A 17,318-nucleotide genomic window follows, 5' to 3' on the forward strand; every position below is an offset into this window, starting at 1 on the left:
GTTCAAGAAAAGTCAGGAACTCTTCCGTCTGAAGCAAGAGGAGAAGAATCTGCGGGCCGAGATTACGGGCGGCGAAGCTGCAGTTCGGAATCTGCAGAGCAAGATCAACAAGTAAGCACTGACTCTGGGTTTGTGATCGAGGAGCCAGTGCCAGCCACAAATATTGCCAGCCACAGCATATCAGGCACCACAAGTGGATGCTAGCCGAAGTGCGCTGGAGACTACGCTGAAGCAAGCTGGGTGGGGCATGTGGTTCATCCGTTGTCCACAATGCCTTCTGGAGACCGAGCATCCCCCGCTTGCATCTATCGCTTTCAGAGAGTGGCGGGAGTCGGTTCAGCTCGACTGTGGAGCCATGAAGATGCATTGCCTTGCCATGTTCTCAGCCGATGTTTGCTTGATGCAGGCTCGATCAAGAGGCCCTCAAGCAACAGGCTCTGCTCTATGCCCAGGAGTTCCAGATTCAGCAACTTGAGCGCAAAGTCCGGAGAGCGCAGGTACAGAATCAGCACCACATATCCCTCTGCTGTGGCAACCGTTGGTCGAGGCACAGCTGACGGTATTCGATCAAGGCACAACTTCTGACACAGACGACACTGCATATATCTGCCAGGGTGATCGCACGGACGAGGAGAAGGAGATATTGCTGAAAAAGATTGAGGATTTGAATGCACAGCTCGAGGAGCAGACCCAGAAGTGGGTTTTGCTCAGCAATCAGCTCAAAAAGTCTCAAAGCGACTTGCGGTCAGTGCCCTCGCACTTGAACCTTGATACAGCCACAGCAGCCGCTAGCCGGTGGAGACTATTCATTTTGGCTGCAATATCATTCCGGCTGACGTTGTATCTCATTCTGGCTGACGTTGTGTCTTATTCCGCCTGCTGGAATACACAGTCAAGCGACGCGCAAACTCGAGACCCTCCGGAAAGAGAAGCAATCCGTGCTCGAAACCATTGACTCGCTCAACTTTTACAATGAGAGTGCAGTGCGTATAAGTTGATGCTGCACACGCATGCCCACAGTCTCGCTTCGACACGATTCCTTCGCACCCGGCTCTTGTCTTGAACTGTGGTAGTTGTGGTCTGCAGACATGCCATTGATCCCCCAAACAAATCTATCCAACTGAACAGGGCAACCAACTAGCAGCCAAGACCGCGGAAAAGGAGGAGTTGATGGTCGAAGAAAACATCCTCAGGCTGGAGCTGCGCAAGCTGCGTGGGTTCCTCAACATCCGCGCCGACGAGGTCTTTACCCTCGAAAACCGCCAGGTGCAGCTCCAGCTGGCACTCGAGGAGCGAAAGAAGGAAATCGACATCCACAAGGACATGCTGCGACTGAGGGCCAAGAACATTGAGGAGGAGCGCTACAGTGCCAATGCCGAGCTGCGCGAGCGAGTCGGCAAGGTCGAGAAGCTGAAGCGCCGATATGAGATCCTCATGACCCAGTTTGCGCCAGAGGAGGGCCAGGAGGAGCATTCGCAAGCCTACTATGTCATCAAGGCAGCCCAGGAACGGGAGGAGCTCCAACGCGAGGGTGACGAGCTCGACTCCAAGATCCGAAAGGCGGAGAAGGAGATCAAGGGTCTGGAGAACACTCTGAAGCTCATGAATGACCGCAACGAGGAGTACCGGGCAAAGTAAGACCACGCGGCGGTTCGAAGCCGACGGACCACTCCTTCTCGAGCGCATGCGCTGTGGCAATGGCTTTGGAGCTTGGGTCATGGCGGCGACAGCTGTCCTCTACAACACTGTGTATAGATTGACCCGACAATTCCCTGCCCTCCCGACATTCCCACGATTGACTGCACTGCAGCCTCTACAAGGCCGAGCTGAACAGCACCGATGTGCAGCACAAGGAGATGCTTGAGCAGGTATGCCTCGGTTGGCTCGTCGCGAAGGCCGAGATTTCAGGAGGCACATGTGCAGCTTCGAGTCCGAGAGACAGGCATATGATGCTCGTTCAGTGCCAAGAGATGCGAACGAATGCCGCCGTTTGCCCGGAGCGATACAAATGGCGTTCCTTAACCTCCCTGGCGGCTTCATGTAGCAATACAAAACGACGATGGAACGGTACAAGACCAAGCGCCAGGAGATACAGGATCTGCAGCAGGACCTGCTCAATCTCGAGCGCTCGCTCTCTCTCGTCAGCGGCGAAGAAGCCAACCGATCGCAGGCCGTCCAAGCGATGGAGAATAAGCTGGCTATACTGTTGAAGGAGGTCAAGGAACAAGAGGCGAAGCGAGACCGTGCCTACAAGCTGCTATGCAAGCTCTCGAAGGAGCTGCGAAAGGCCGAGCACACCACCGACGCCACCGAGTCCGAGCTGGACTTTCGGACCCGGGCCGCCAAGGACATTGGGAGCCTGGTCATGGGCGAGATCGGCAGGTTGTCGGAGCAGTACCCCGAGGTTGCTCTGCGGTTCCAGCAGCTCATCGCCGAGTACCAGATCCAGCCACCGTCGCGGGTGCTTTCGCGGGTGGCCTCTCGGGCAGACAACATTGGCGACGACATGAGCATGTCGAGCGGATCGTCCAGCGGCCGCCGATCCGTGGCTGACGATCGAGGATCTGTGAAGGGCATGTCCCGCTCCTCTTCTAGGAGCTCGACGGGAATGCGGCTGCCGTCACGCATCAGCACCAGCCGACCAAGCTCCTCTGGCCGGGCCATCAAGACGATGGACATGAACGGTATGGTCTGGCGGGTGGATGGGTGGGTGGATGGGTGGATGAGTGGGAGTGCCATGTGCGAAGTTCTGTTTGCCAACCCGCTGCTCTCTGTGCTGACCCGCCGCTCATCGCCCCGACCATTTGCTGTTCTCCTGGACTGGATGATGCTCATCGGTGCGCTTGTGCAGCCTCGGTGACGCTGCCGCCCCCGGCGTCGAAGCGAGGCGCCAGCACAAGCCAGACCATGACGGTCTCGCTGCCGAGCGCAACCCCCGCTCAGGGATACGAAGGCAACGGCAGCAACCCGGACATTACTGGATCGGGCCGGATCAAGAGCGTCGCCCGCCCGGGCTCAGCCACCAGCATGAGCTCCCACAACAGCGCATCGTCCAGGCACTCGGCCGGCGCCAAGTGATGCTGGCGGAAGAACAGAGCGGCGCTCCTCGACGGCCTTTGGTGGACCCGCCGACATCATGTCCGACACGGTCGATGGAGATGCGGTTGATTGCCAGGACAGAGCAGAGCGAACAGGAATGCACACCACACACCTCGTCTCGTTGCATTGTAGGAGGCTGGCGTTGGCAGTCGCGGATGGTATGGATCGAGGTGCGAGGGAAAGCCGCAGGGTCGATGGATCGAGGAGCCGGGAGAGCAGGCGAACATGCAGCCAGACGACAAACGGGAAAGACATGGCGGCGGGTCGGACAGGCGATTCTGCATGTTGCACGGACTGAGGCAATCGGCGGCTGGGATGTTCCCCCCCCCCGCTCTTGCGAGCTGGCTGGCCAAGTCGGCAAAGCATGAATTGCGTTCTTGCTTGGCCAGAGAGCACCGAGGAGCACCGAGGAGCACCAAAGAGTACTAAAAGAGCACCGAGGAGCACCAAAGCGTACCAAAGAGTACCAAAGCGTACCAAGGGCCAGTCGCAGGCCGAACAGAGACTTGAATTGCCCCTTGCAGCCTTCCAGCCAGCCAGCACTCGGGCGCCACCCATTCCCACAAGCAAAAAGTGGTGCGCACCACTGCAACCCTGCATTGCACAAGGCCGCTTGCGGGCAACAAGCCGCCGACATGTTGTGCGAGCGCTCCATCCAGAGCGGGGCTCGGTCGGGCTCTGGCTGGGTTGGGGCTGGCGATGTGCAACCGCGATGGTGGGGACGCCCCCCTCGTCTCATCTCGTCTCGTCTCGTCTGGTCTGGTCTCGGGTCGAGCTGGTCGGTCTGTCTGTCTGTCCGGGCGAGACGCAGACCGGCGAGCAGACAGCACCAGAGATATTATCAAAGCGAGGCGACAGCATCGGCAGCAGTACATTCCCGCACCAGCAGCACATCATCAGCAGCAAGACCCCCTCCACCACAGCCCCCCAGGCGCCAGACCCGCGGTGGCAGGGCTCTCGGCTTCCCCCCCTTATTTTTTCCTCGCTTTTTCGTCGTCCCACCCCCCAGCAGCCCGATATTGCCAGCAGCGCTTCTCTCCTGGCGCATCTCCCCACCAGGCCTTGGTCTCCCGTCGCAAAGCAATGTCCCAAGAGGTACCCGATATCCTGGACGACGACTCGCAGGCCGCCGGGCAGTCGGCGCCCTCCAAGTCGAGCGGCCACTTTGGCTCCTACAAGGTCTACCACACGCTCGGCGTCGGCGAGTTCGCAAAGGTCAAGTACGCTGTCCATGCCGAGACCAAGAAGGAGGTGGGTTGCCGATTCCATTCGGCATGCTCAAAGACGAGTCTGCTCGAGAGCCGGGGGTGATCGGGCCCGGTATATCCATTGATGTTCCTTGGTATCTGCTTGGCTGGCCGTGCCTTTCTTGTTTCGTCTCGTTCTGTCTGTCGGCATCCTCTGCGCTGTCGCTTTCCTCCGGCCCCCTGGCTAGGTCGCCATCAAGCTCATCAAGAAGGAGAACATCAAGACCGCCACGCAGCATGCCAAACTGATCAGAGAGATAGCCGTGATGAAGGAGCTGTCGCACCCCTATGTCATCAAGCTGCTGGAGGTCATTGAAACCGATCGGTACATTGGCCTGGTCATGGAGTATGCTGCAGGTCCGGCTCGTTCCTGATCCAACCCGCATCGCCATCCGAGCGACACGAGCAACCCGCCGGGTTCCGAGACAGCGGGGCTGGCCATACCCAAGACCTCGGTCTCTCCGATGTTTGCTGGCTTCTCCGCCCCGTATGCCTGCGTCTCCTGTCGATGTTTGTCTTGTCTGGGAATCTCAAGCACTGACATGGCTCTCCCCCCTTATTGATATTCTCTTGGCCCAATCGCTGTGGCACTCAATAACGATGTGGCTGTTGACGGCTGGCCAGGCGGGGAGCTCTTCAGCGTTATCCTGGCCCGGGGCCGCCTACGAGAGTCTGCAGCCGCCAAGCTCTTTGCCCAGCTGATATGCGGTGTCCGATATCTCCATGGCCGCCATATCATTCACCGAGACCTGAAGCTGGTACTTCAATGATGCTGCTGCCGCTCGGGATCATGCGAGTTGTCTGTCCACATCCATGAGCTCGGCTGTTCGTGGCCGCTTCTGTCTGCCTTGCATGCTCTGGACTGCTCACTGACCTGGCCTGTTCGCTGACTTCAACTGCTGGCATGCAAACGTGCAGGAGAATCTCTTGCTGGACAAAGACAGAAACATCATCATCTCCGACTTTGGGTTTGCAAACCAGACCAACGCTCGCGAGAACAATCTGTTGAGCACAGCATGCGGAAGCCCGTGCTATGCCGCCCCGGAACTCGTCGTCAGCGGGGTATGTTTCGTGCTCGTGTCATGGGCACCGCGTTGTTGTCATGGCGTCCTCTCGGTCCATCGCAACCAGGCCCCAATCCATGTGGCCCATGCGACCCATGCGGCCCATACGGTCATGCAGTGCGCGAGCTGACTGTCGCCACCCATCTTTGTCCAGGAATCCTATGTTGGCGAGGCCGCCGACCTCTGGAGCTGTGGAGTCATCCTGGTGAGCTGTCCTGCGCCATTAATCGGTCGATGGAATCGCCTCGGTTCGGGCGGGTGCATTGTCGGCATAAGTGTTTCTCAATTGCTGTCTGCGGCTGTATCGGCAATATTCTCGTGGCCACAACGACGTGTCGTCGACATGCACTGACTCCTGGCTGCAATTGTGCTGTAACCAGTATGCCATGATCTGTGGGTGCCTGCCTTTCGAGGATGACCCCAACAACCCCGAGGGATCCCACATCGGTATGCTCTATGCTTACATCATGGAGACCGAGGTCCGCTTCCCCGAGTTTGTGAGCGAGAGCGCCAAGGATCTGATGCGTCGGATACTGGTGCCTGATCCGGTGAAGCGCGCAAAGATCGACGAAATCATCGGCCACAAGTGAGTTTGTTCGCTTCTCGGGGGCCGCTCGCGAGGCGTGTTTGGTTATACCCGATGCATCGCTGTCCGGCGCGATACCTGCATTCATGTGTTGCATCCGAGAGGAGAACCCACTCGCTGAGCGCTCAGAGGATATGTTGATGATCCTCGGTACCGATCGCTGCCTCACCATCAAATGCGTAATAACCACAGATGGCTTGCCAAGTACGCGTCCATGTTTGCCCAAGGGTCACCAACAGCTCTGGTATGCGAAGTAGGCCGTCGCAATAGTGTAGAGGCCTGGACAGGCTTCCAAGGCCCAAAGCAAGGGTCCTTTCCTAACCAGCTCTCCTCGCTTTGTCTGCCTTCCCCGCCGTATCCCTGGCAACGCCTCAGGCCGCGGCAATCTCGCCGGTCTCGCCGCTGGTGTCGCCCGTGCCACCGGTCGATAGAGTCGTCACTGCCTCCAGCTTTGGGGACAAACCCAAATCGACATCCGATAACTCCCATCCTATGACCGACCGGACTCCGAGCACCGTCCAAACACTCGAAACGCCCATCTCGATCAAGAGCATGCCCACACCCAGCATTGCCAAGGAAGCTGGCGTACACATCAGCCTTCCTGATCAGCACGAGCTCGACCGGTCAAAATCAAACAACCTGACCGTTCAGCGCAGTGCATCCGCTCGTATAGCAGGCGACCAAGCTCAGCCACGCTTCATCACATTCGGCCGGGCCTCTACACAGCGCGAGAGCCGTGTCCAGGGCTCGACCGAGACTACGCCCAAGCAGCGATTCCTCAGGTGAGCGATAGCCCGACTGGATGCCGTGGCTCGGGTAGCCTGGCGGGCCCGAATATGCTGTGGCGCTGCTGTCAGTGTCGACTACATTGGCTGCGGATGCTCGGTCCGCACTACTATGGATATTTGTGACATGATGCTGCTCTGGATGCGACCGTGCTTGGATCACCATGTGGGCATTGTGCTGTCCCTCACACGCCTTTACCCTTTTACTCTTGCACCAGCATCATCCAGAAACACGAAACGGGCACGGGTCGATTCAGCTGGTTCAAAAAGTCAGACACTGGTACGCCACTATGCCACTATGCCACTATGCCACTATGCCACTATGCCACTATGCACATGCGGCATTGCAGATCGTTTAGTCCTTCAAACATACTCAGCGGACGCTTTCTCACGGCCTATGCCTCTTTTGTGGGACGGATGACAGAACCGTTCATTGATCTGCAGCGCGACAACTCGGTGGCGACGCTGAGCTCGAGTGGAACATTGCCCCTGCCGGTTTCACGAGTATCGCTGTTCGAACGGAAGCCCACGGTCAAGGTCAACGGCCAGCCACCGGTCCCGCCCCTGCCGCCGCTGCCGACACATGTCAGCGCTGCAGCTCCAGCTCCAGCCAGAGCCGATGTAGACCGAGCGCGTCTGCGATACCACCGCGGGCCCATCGACAAACGAGCCCTCACCACCAAATCGCCCTCCCAGACCGTGGTGGAGTTGACGGCGACGCTCGAGAACCTTGGCATGTCGATTCAGACCCGAAAACTTGATCAGTTCAAGATCCAAGTTGTTTGGAAGGCCGAGCGCGCGCGTAGCGACGATGTCACACTCCAGATGCCTTCGACCGACTCGAGCGAGTGCATCCCCTCGCTGCGGAAGCCTGAGGACGCACGCGCGGTCCTGAGCACGTCCAAGGCAGCAAGAGCCATGGCAAACTTTCCGAGCTCGCTGGTTCAGGAGCTCAAGTACCGCATCCGACTGGGGCCAAATTGGAATCGCGGCTTTGACGGCAGCGACCTCTACCTGATGGCAGCGATTGGCAACGCGACCAGCAACAGTCTCGCTGGGCCACCTCCTCCCACTGCAGACGATGCCACAACGGCGAGCCAGCAGCAGGCCCTCCGGCGGTTCCTGACCTCTCTCACCGACGACGTTGAGTTCTCCGTGGAGATCCAAAAGATCAAGTACCTCAAGGAACTCTACCTGGTCGACTTCAAGCACATCCGAGGCGACATCTGGACATTCAAGCGACTCTATGAGGAGGTCATCAATCTCCTGCCTCTCAAGACCGACCAGCCCTATTCCATTTGATCAGCCCCACTCCACTTGATCAGCTCTACTCCACTTGAACAGCTCCACTCCATTTGATCACCTCTGACCATCTCTGATCTGATCTAGCCTGGGTTGACGAAACTGCCCATTCAGGGATATATGTCCGTGGCCCAGTCCATATCCCTTTCCATAGAACCTAATTCCACATCGGGTCGTCCGTTGCAGCCCATTCTTTCTCAGTCTCTCTGCACAAAGCCCTTGTCTTTCCCGTCCATACCATTCCCATCCCACACATATTGATCTTCTCGAGTGGCTGTGAAGTCTTTTCACACTTTGTTTTGTGCCGGCACTCTATACAGATTCTTCAAACAAGAAACGGGGGACAGTACTCTTCCTCCCCGCTCCCAATTCGCCAGGATTAATCGCTGAGTGAGCGAGCGATCTCGTCGGCTCTTCGGTGACATGCAACACGCCGATGCTCTAGCCTCGGCCGTTTGAGTGTGCGCGGCCTGTTGACTCTGTCGATCCGACTTTGCGGCATGGCAATTCCCGGATTGCTTTGACGACACAAACCGTAGTTAGCGCGGGAGATGATGGCGATCGGATAAATGTGATTGTCGACATCGAGAAATCAGCACGCCGTTCGCTCTCCCAATCACTCGATTGTTTGGAAGTGATTTGTTTCTGGATACACCCGTTCAAAAGCACAATGGAGCACTCTCTCGGCTCAGATCTTGCCAAGCCGTGGCTGAATTGCAAACTTGGATGAGCTTTTATGGTGGGGACACCCAAGAGAACAACCAACTCATTGGAGATTATGATACAGCCAGAGTGGCCGCTTCTTCTGCAGGACACCGAGGGAACGATGAGCAGAGAGCAGCCAGAGAGAGCAGCATCTCGGAAGCCGCACTGGGAGAGCACAGGCATCAATCACGAATACGTCATCCTCATGCTTGGGGTGGCTCCTATCAGTTCGTCTCCGGATATCGCTGCCATTGAGCGCCGACTGTGGATCTCCGCCCTGGGATGTCTGGCACAACGGTTAGAGAACTGAGAGCTGCCGCCTGCGAAATCGCTCCCGAATTGCTCCCGAATCGCTCGCCGACTCTGACCAGCGCATCGCCAGCCGCCGCTCCATCCCCATGTCGATTTCGCAGAGCGAAGCCACGGCCACAGCATCCCAGCACACTCTGTGCGAAGAGGAGCATCGAACTCGGACGAAAGGTTCGGATATGACGCTGGGAACCGACGATCTGCACAGAGTCGCAGAGCCTCGGTATCCTCGGCGAACAGAAGGCGCTGTGGTCGGGGCGCCAGCTCAGCGTCATGTTTCTTGGTTTCAGATGCTCCCCTGGACGATGCCCGAGCCTCGAGGACATCGAAGCGCGAGAGTATCGTCGCCGAAATCCACGAGTCGGAGCAGCGCTACACATACGACCTGATGCTTGTCAACGAAGTGGGTTTGGTCTCCTCTCTTCCACCGTCCTGTGTATGGGCAGCTGCCATCAATAGAGCGCAAGAAGGCTCCGGCGTATTCTAGTTTCGAGAAGAGGAGGGGCTACCGCTATCCAAGCGCATGGGGGTTGTTTGCCATTCCTGCACCGATTCTCACCGATTCCCACCGATTCCCACCGATTCCCACCGATTCCCACCGATTCTCACCGATTCCCACCGATTCTCACCGATTCCCAACTTTTGCACACACTTCCTGCTTCGGGCGTTTCACACGGAACACAATCGATACCGGCGGTCACTACCAGCTCTTCCAGACGCCCCTCGAGGCCCTTGTCGATACCCCGCAGGAGATCCTCTCGACGAGGGCCATTCACGAGATCTTTTCAAACCTTCGCGAGCTGATTTCGGTCAATCTGGTGCTCTTCCGGAACATCAAGAAGGAGGTTGAGATTAACAAGGATGCCCTCGAGACGGCCTGCCTTGGTCGTATCTTTCTGGATCTGGTACGCAGCGCCGTGGCGAAACTGACCCTGCACCGGTCATACGTCCGCCTCCGTCAATGGCCTGCCATTGTCGCAGCGAGCGCCCACCCAGACTTCGCTGGTGGATCGAGCTCGCTCCAGCAGATACAAGGCCCATCCACAGGAGCGAGGGGACTGGACAGCCCCACTGGTCTGATGGCTCTGATTTCTGCCGCCTAACTCCCCGAACAACTACAGGCGCCGTTCCTGAAGCTCTACTCGATCTATGTTGCCAACTTTGGGATGGCCGTCCAGGTTCTGGCCCACCACATGAAACGCAGCGCCGTTTCAGAGTTTGTCAAGGTGCTGCAACCACCATTGATGACCGTCGACAGGCTCGAGCCGAGCCATGCAAAACGACAGCCACTCTTCTGCGGATGAGATAGAACTTAAGAGCACGACCCGCTAACCCTTGCATTGCTCTGTGTAGAAACAACTCAAGGACGAGCGGTGCCATGGACTTGCGCTCCCGTCTCTTCTGATCATGCCGGTGCAGCGGATTCCAAGGTATGCACTGCACCAGTGGCGGCGATTAGTGCAAGCGAGATGCATTGTATTCACCGCAACGCTTCGGGTCTCACCATCCAAGATACAAGCTGCTTCTTGAGGTCAGTATGCGGGCGAGCGAGGCAGCTCATCGACCGATGGTGCAATTCATCACTGAAGCGTCCTTTGTGCACATTCGGGCCTCTTCCAAAACCTCAGGATTTGCTGAAGCACACTACTCAGTGGCACAGCGACTACGAGCCGCTCAGGCAGGCTTATGGAATCGTACTCGACGGTATGTGCGAGAAGGTGGAGCGACGGGATGCTTGATCAAGTATCGACAGTATCGAGCCGCTGCTGCGTGACGATATATGATAGCGACATGACCGTTGGCGGCAAGTCGGGGTGGGCGGCCCTCGGAGACGAGACCAATTCAATCAAAGGTGCACCAAGGCGCTTTCTCGTGGCAGTGTATGACTCCGTAACCATTCCCCCAGTTGCGTCGAGAGTCAATGAGCGAATCCGACAAACGGAAATGATACTCAAGATGCTCGAGATCAAAAAGTCGCTGATCGGGTTCAATGAGGTCGGAAGCGGCATCAGCATTGGCGTCGACGTCGCCATCGTCGTCTGCATCAGCCGCTCGGTTGCAGGCGAGCACTTTGTGTGCATGGCGGTCCGGCTTGGCTGTTGGAGGTGAAGCCGTGAAATGGCCATGCTGAATCGCAATTTGGACTCTCTCGATCGCCCACAGGAGTTGATAATTCCTGGGCGAACACTGGTCCGAACCGGAGCCGTCCAGAAGGTGAAGATGGTCCAGTTACGCACAATGTCATGATCGATGAGACTGGGGTGAGGAGCAGATAGTGCCCAGTGCCGATTGCTGACCAAGACATGTGTAGGTCTGCCGCAAAAACAATCAGCCAAGGAGGATCTTTCTGTTTTCGGACTGCATTATACTTGCCAGGCAAGTTGGCTGCTGTCGTGATGAGCCGGGAGCGGAAGGTCTTGGGATTCAGAATCGTCAGCCGAGAAAGCAGTACCGGAGATGCGCTTGGCCCGGCCACTGACAGAACGGGGGGATGATGTTGGCAGCCCAACGCCGCTGGAAGACCAGCTCTTGTTTCACAGACGACTGGATCTGGAGTACTGCACGGCCAGGAGCCCCGATATCGAGGCCGGATCCAGCACAGGTATGGCCAAGTGTCTGTCGGCGAGGCACTCCTGTGCGGTGACAAACGGATATGGGTATTTGGTGATTTCTCTGTTGATGCCCGGTCGCTGGACTCCATTTTCTTCGACAGATGGTAACCTGGACAGCACCGTGGCCTTCAGCATCATTTCTCCGGACAAGTCATTTACTCTGCTGTGCGGTATGCGTTGTTTGTCTCGTGGTCACTGCCAAGTCGATAATGGCTTTGCTGCTATGCCACTGATGCATCACACGCTGCTCTGGCCTAGACTCGCCACAAGACAGAGACGAATGGATCGCAGCCATCAATGCACGAGCTGGACGAACCTCGTCGATTGACCCTGGTTTGGCCAGGGGCTCGGTGCGCACTGTGGTGCAGAGCGAGGCGAGCGAGCAACCGGTAACAGACGGCACAAGCGGACACTGGATTGCGGCCCCGGTGTGGGTTCCTGATGGCGACTCGAGCATCTGCATGAGATGCTCTCAGCCGTTCTCGTTCTGGAATCGCAAGGTACGACAGCGCGAGCGACGTTGGTGTATGGGGCTGACCCGAGCTCTTGCGATACAGACAACATTTGCGTGCTCGCCCCGCAGCACACTCATCCTGCTGCATGCTCATATTGCTGCGTTTCTCTAGCACCACTGCCGACTGTGCGGTCGTTTGGTCTGCCATCCATGTTCCGGCAAACTCGCTGTGATTTCTGGCTACAACATCAACAACAACAGTAGCGGTAGCGGTAGCGGTAGCAGTAGCAGCAGTAGCAGCAACAGCCCCGTTCGAGTGTGTGAAGACTGCTTTGCTTCAAGCGATGCAAGACCCGTCATCGACAACGGCCCCGATGCTTCATGGAGCGGCAGGCTGGGACGACTGACGGACTCGGTCCTGGGCATAGGCTCGAAGAGCATCGTGGTATGTAGCTGTATCGATGCATCACGCATCAAATGTGGTCCTGAGGACAGCATATCGGAAGCCGTCTGTTGGATCGAGCGTTGCCTCCACTAACCAAGCCGCTCGATCACTTCAGGATGCCTGCAGTCTCTGTGAGCAAAAGTTCGGCCTCGTGGCTCGCAAGGTATGGGTCAAGGGACTGGATGCTGCAAGTTACAATCCGCAAACAAAGCTGACCCACTCTCTCGATGGCAGACAACCTGTGACCAATGTGCCCGAGCAGGTACTGCCTGTCATTCTACTTTCTTTCCGACTCGGACCGGTGTTGTCGTTCGGGTCTGCAATCAGCTTTCGTTGCCATCGTCGCCCATGGGCCTGGTTGTCGTGCGCTGACATCCCCGCTGTTTGTCCGACCTCGTTGCTTTGTGGCTCTGGGCGGATGGATGAACTGACGCTGTTGGGCCCAGTCTGCTCTGGCTGTCTCGACAGGAGGGAATCGGCGAACAGTAGATCGGCGGTGTGCGACGCATGCTCGAGAGGTAAGGACGGATGTGCACAACATGCCCGAAACCAGGGACAAACTGCAGGCTGACGGCAAATGGATGCCACACAGGGATCGCCCCAAACGACGTCGTTTTGATACCGGGGCAGGGCTGGTGTACCCGGCCTGGCGCCGGCACAGCGCAACCACGAGAGTGAAGTCGGGGCCATACACTCTATTCAGAAGAAAACGGGACATCCTGTTCCGAGCCAGGGCTGTTGGCACGTTCTGGTCCTGAATACACCTCTCATCCATCGTGACCAAAGGGTGTGTCCAAGGAGGCTGGAGACCAAACCCACAGAGCTGTCCAGATGGTCGACTGCATGCACCGCACCACAAGTGTCACAACATCAACGTCAGTCGATCTGAGCCAGAGGAGATCGATCGAGTGCGTTTGATCCGATCCTCCCATGGCCTGCGGACTGCCGTCCCGTTTCGTTCTGACCATTCCTCGCACTTTTCAAGCAGCTCCGCCGTCAGGGTGTTCATGTTGCAGTGGATGTCATGGCGCACCGCGGCCGATCGACTTGACGCACCCAACCCACGGCTCCAGTATTCCAACACCAACTCGGCCAAGAACACATGGCCGCCGTGGGCAAGTCGATCAGCGCTCATGGAGATCAACCAGTGGAACCATGGACATACGGGTTCACGGATCTCCAGCCAAGACGACCTTCACAACAACAACCGGCGGCAACAGCGGCGATAGGATGACCTCAAGGCAACGCCTGTCGATGGACACTGCTCGCGAATCATGGGTCTCAAACATGAATGTGGGCGTCCCGCTTTACTTTTGGAAGGTCTGTATTACAGCAATCAAAAACCTTAGGCCTTGACAGCGTACCTGCGGGTGACGATGTGGGATGGTTAGGACACTGCGTCGCTGGATGGTTACCACCCCGCACGACATCACAGCGACCGAAGCTATGCACGAGCACTCACTTTCTGAGAGGGAAGTGAGTTTCCTTCTTGATCTGTCTGACGGTCTTGCGGGTGGCCTCGAACTTGGTCAGACGGCGGCGGATGGCACGGGTCTTCTTGGTGCGGAGATCAAGAGGCAGGTGCTTCTTGTTCTTGTAGAAGAGACGGAGCTGCTCACGCTGGGTCTGGGTGATAACGGTGAGGACACGGGCAATGGCCTTGCGGGTCTCGGAGCTGATGGCGGCCGGTTGTCCAGGGAGAAAAACGTGCGGAACGCCGAGGTGAGCGCCGATTTGTCGAGCCAAGACATCCAGTTTGCAACCGGTGCTGTCACCGCTACTCATACTCACATCTTGGCGAGCTTGGAAGCAGCACCGCCAGCGACCTTCTGAACGCGGAGGGAGGAGAGCTCCTTCTTCAGGCTGTCGAGCTCCTGAGTCAGCTCAGCCTTGGTTTTGTTGCGCAACTCGTAGGCTTTAACCTGGGCCTGGAATCGGATCGCCCAACTTTAGTCAGAGACCTGAACGACTGTCGTCTGCTGCGCCCTCCAGAATCAGCTCCGGCATTGCCAATCCGCCGTCCATCCATCCGTCTGGCGGCGTGCTTGTGCGGTGCTGTCGGCATCGGATGCTGCCCGTGGTCGAGATCGGGAAAGCTCATGCCGTCCAGTCCAGTCGCATCTGATGCCGGTCCCGAACTAGGTGGACTGATCCACTCAAGATATCGTGTCGTTCGGCCCGAACGAGAATCGATGAAAATCCAGAGCGCCGTCCCATCCATGTCGAGATAGTCGAGGCGATCGAGCGAGCGATGGCTGCAGGCCACAGCGAACCAGCAGCAGGAGTCCCGTTTCTGTCCAAGACGCTATCCCAGGCGAGTCCGTATGCATGGCCAGATCAAATCCAGAGAGCTTGGCCGAAAGGGTCGAGATTCCGAGGCTGAATGCTGCCACTTGCAGGACGACAGAGTCGACTATCCGAGGGACAGCCGGATGGATGTATGGATGGATGTATGGATGGATGCGTGGACGGACGGATGGACGGACGGATGCACGGATGGATGGATGCACGGATGGTTGGATAGGATAGCGGGCATTACCATGACAACAGACTGTTTCCTGGAAAATGAAAACGGAGAGAAGGAGGGACCGTAAGTGGTGCTGCTCGCGGAATGCTTTTGCCGCAAACGCCGCGGCTGCCTGTCCGTCTGTGTCGGTTCCGTGTCGGTTCCGTGTTGCCGCTCCGTGGCAGCAGTGTCGCCACCGCCTTGCTGACGTCACTGCTGCGCCGCAGGCCGCCGCGAGCCAACGACGACTCGCCTTCGGGCTGCCGATCGTCGCCGTCATCGTCGCCGTCATCGTCGCCGCCATCCACACCGACGCCAGCATTGCCTGCCCAAGTTTCCGACTGCAAGCGCTTCCCGGCTCGTTTCTCGATCGCACCGGTTCCTGATCGCCTTCCTTGCCATCTCGCTACTCCAGTGCGCCCGTTGTGGCCGCCGTTGCCCCTGCTCTCGCCGACCATCAAGACACCGCCGACATCCGATTCCCCTCTCACAGCAGTGCGGAGCGCCCACCACGTCGCTCGCTGCGTATCCAAGCAACCTAAAGCTCGTTTCGGGCCCGTCTGCCAACAGAGTCGCCAACATCACCAACATCACCAACGACATTAGCGACGATCGCTCCTCCATACCCCCCTCGCCTCGTGCCTGAGCTGCCCTCCGATAGCCAGTCCAAACAGCAGCCTCGGATAGATCATCTCGCTCTCTGAGACCGCCTCGCCGATCCATCGTACAACTTCCATTCTCACGACACACTCGGATCGAAGCCTGCCGTTCCACCAGGCCTGCAAGCCCTTTTCTTTGATCAACTCGCCCTCCATCCCTTGGCCCTCGTTTGGACTCTTCCGTCCTCGTTTTGTTCGCTTCCCCTCACCACACCAACCACATCGACCACATCCTCCACCGCTCTCCCCTATTTACCCAGCATGATTGAGGATAGCTCTTTGAATCTTCGTGCTGCCGATGAGGCCGAAGAAGGTGAAATTTCCGAAGACGATGAAATGACAGAGAATGCGATGCCTCCTCGTTCACTTTCCACCCACTCTGTCCACGTTGATAATAACGCCGGTGTTGCTCTGTCCCATCCTCTTCCTCCCCATAGCGCCTCCACTGACGCCGCAAAGGGCACTTCTTTATCTCCCTCGATGAGCGATAAGCGTCGTCGATCTCGAAGCATCTCGCCCTCTGTTCCGAGCAAACGGATATACAGAGGGCACAATCACCCGGATTATGGCGCTGACGGTGAGGCCGTACGGGTAGATAAGGCCGGCGATGATGGCGTGTCCTCCTCGTCGTTGCAAAGGGATGCTAAAAGTGCTTCTGCTTCTGACGACGACGACCTGGTCCAGCCAAGACGTGACGACCGGTCGTCCTCGAGTCCAAGGCGACATGCATCACATTCGCACTCGAGCCGCCATTCATCGACGCGCCACGGCAGAGAGCGATCCCGATCGAGAACCCGTCGAAGAGACCGCTCGACGTCGCCGCCCCGAGACCGGCGCGATCGTTCTCGCTCCCGCGAGCGCCGCTCTGACCGCTCCGACCGCCATGGCTCATCCCGTCATTCGTCTTCCCGCCACGATCGCAGCGACCGAGTCCGTGATCACGACCGCGATCGGGATCGCGACTACAGCCGGTTGTCCCGCGATTATGGCCGTGATCGAGAACACGAACGCAACCGTGACCACGATCGCCGCCGGGACCATGACCGCAGTCGCCCCTCGGAACAGCCCAAGTCGAAAGATGCCCCGGCATTGCACCGTACCAAGGAGCCATCTGCTGAGCCCCAGAGCCACATCAACCCCAAACCCGTCCTGGCGAATGAGCCCTCACAACCCGTCTCCTTATCCAAGTCAGAGTCTGCTCACTCGGTGCCGATCAAGCTGCCGTCTCCGCCAAAGGATGAGATGGCGCCTATCCACAATGGCGATGGCGATGGCGGCGAAGCCTTGTTCTTCAACGAAGATGAAGAGGAGCGTCTGATCGAGGAACGCAGAAAACGTCGCCAAGCCATCTTGAACAAATACAAGACCGAGTCGGCCGCCACCAGTCCAACTGCTGTGACAGTCGCAACTACATCGCCGGCTCCGTCGGACAAAGAGCGTACGTTTCGTCCGATACACATGCAGAGAATCGCTGTTGATCAAAGCTTTGCCACTTTGCGCTCTTACACCGTCGTGCCTCTTCATTCCAACACAGCCCCCAGGCCG

At 57.7% G+C, this 17,318-nt stretch overlaps 5 protein-coding genes across 5 annotated transcripts; 3 read left to right on the forward strand and 2 right to left on the reverse strand.

The window, feature by feature from the left end:
* Positions 1-1,021: 1,021 nt before the first annotated feature.
* Positions 1,022-1,983, reverse strand: BJ171DRAFT_29486 (uncharacterized protein). The gene has a single exon (XM_053106974.1). It carries the CDS (start codon positions 1,717-1,719, stop codon positions 1,138-1,140), a length of 582 nt encoding a protein of 193 aa, XP_052968466.1. The 5' UTR covers positions 1,720-1,983; the 3' UTR covers positions 1,022-1,137.
* BJ171DRAFT_497610 (uncharacterized protein) lies at positions 1,683-3,663 on the forward strand. Its single transcript, XM_053110294.1, has 2 exons — positions 1,683-2,691; positions 3,212-3,663. The coding sequence occupies exons 1-2, from the start codon at positions 2,060-2,062 to the stop codon at positions 3,465-3,467; spliced, it is 888 nt and encodes a 295-aa protein (XP_052968467.1). The 5' UTR covers positions 1,683-2,059; the 3' UTR covers positions 3,468-3,663.
* Positions 3,664-4,182: 519 nt separating this feature from the next.
* Positions 4,183-8,083, forward strand: BJ171DRAFT_473395 (kinase-like domain-containing protein; the record flags this gene model as incomplete). Its single annotated transcript, XM_053108699.1, has 10 exons — positions 4,183-4,350; positions 4,535-4,703; positions 4,971-5,104; positions 5,265-5,408; positions 5,565-5,615; positions 5,791-5,996; positions 6,189-6,240; positions 6,372-6,778; positions 7,000-7,061; positions 7,206-8,083. 10 exons carry the CDS (start codon positions 4,183-4,185, stop codon positions 8,081-8,083), a joined length of 2,271 nt encoding a protein of 756 aa, XP_052968468.1.
* A 2,379-nt stretch (positions 8,084-10,462) lies between these two features.
* On the forward strand, positions 10,463-13,597 carry BJ171DRAFT_497617 (FYVE zinc finger-domain-containing protein). The gene is made up of 14 exons (XM_053110295.1): positions 10,463-10,527; positions 10,610-10,628; positions 10,726-10,801; positions 11,004-11,092; positions 11,261-11,311; positions 11,409-11,473; positions 11,602-11,699; positions 11,811-11,879; positions 11,968-12,209; positions 12,336-12,608; positions 12,724-12,771; positions 12,843-12,870; positions 13,055-13,126; positions 13,201-13,597. Exons 1-14 carry the CDS (start codon positions 10,505-10,507, stop codon positions 13,284-13,286), a joined length of 1,239 nt encoding a protein of 412 aa, XP_052968469.1. The 5' UTR covers positions 10,463-10,504; the 3' UTR covers positions 13,287-13,597.
* A 3-nt stretch (positions 13,598-13,600) lies between these two features.
* On the reverse strand, positions 13,601-15,209 carry BJ171DRAFT_497627 (ribosomal protein L35). Its single transcript, XM_053110296.1, has 4 exons — positions 15,148-15,209; positions 14,400-14,536; positions 14,071-14,283; positions 13,601-13,972 (listed from the first exon to the last, which is right to left on the reverse strand). Exons 1-4 carry the CDS (start codon positions 15,148-15,150, stop codon positions 13,954-13,956), a joined length of 372 nt encoding a protein of 123 aa, XP_052968470.1. The 5' UTR covers positions 15,151-15,209; the 3' UTR covers positions 13,601-13,953.
* Positions 15,210-17,318: the final 2,109 nt, after the last annotated feature.

Source organism: Polychytrium aggregatum (genome assembly GCF_025602895.1).
Source record: "Polychytrium aggregatum strain JEL109 chromosome Unknown BJ171scaffold_11, whole genome shotgun sequence".
Classification (NCBI taxonomy): domain Eukaryota; kingdom Fungi; phylum Chytridiomycota; class Chytridiomycetes; order Polychytriales; genus Polychytrium; species Polychytrium aggregatum.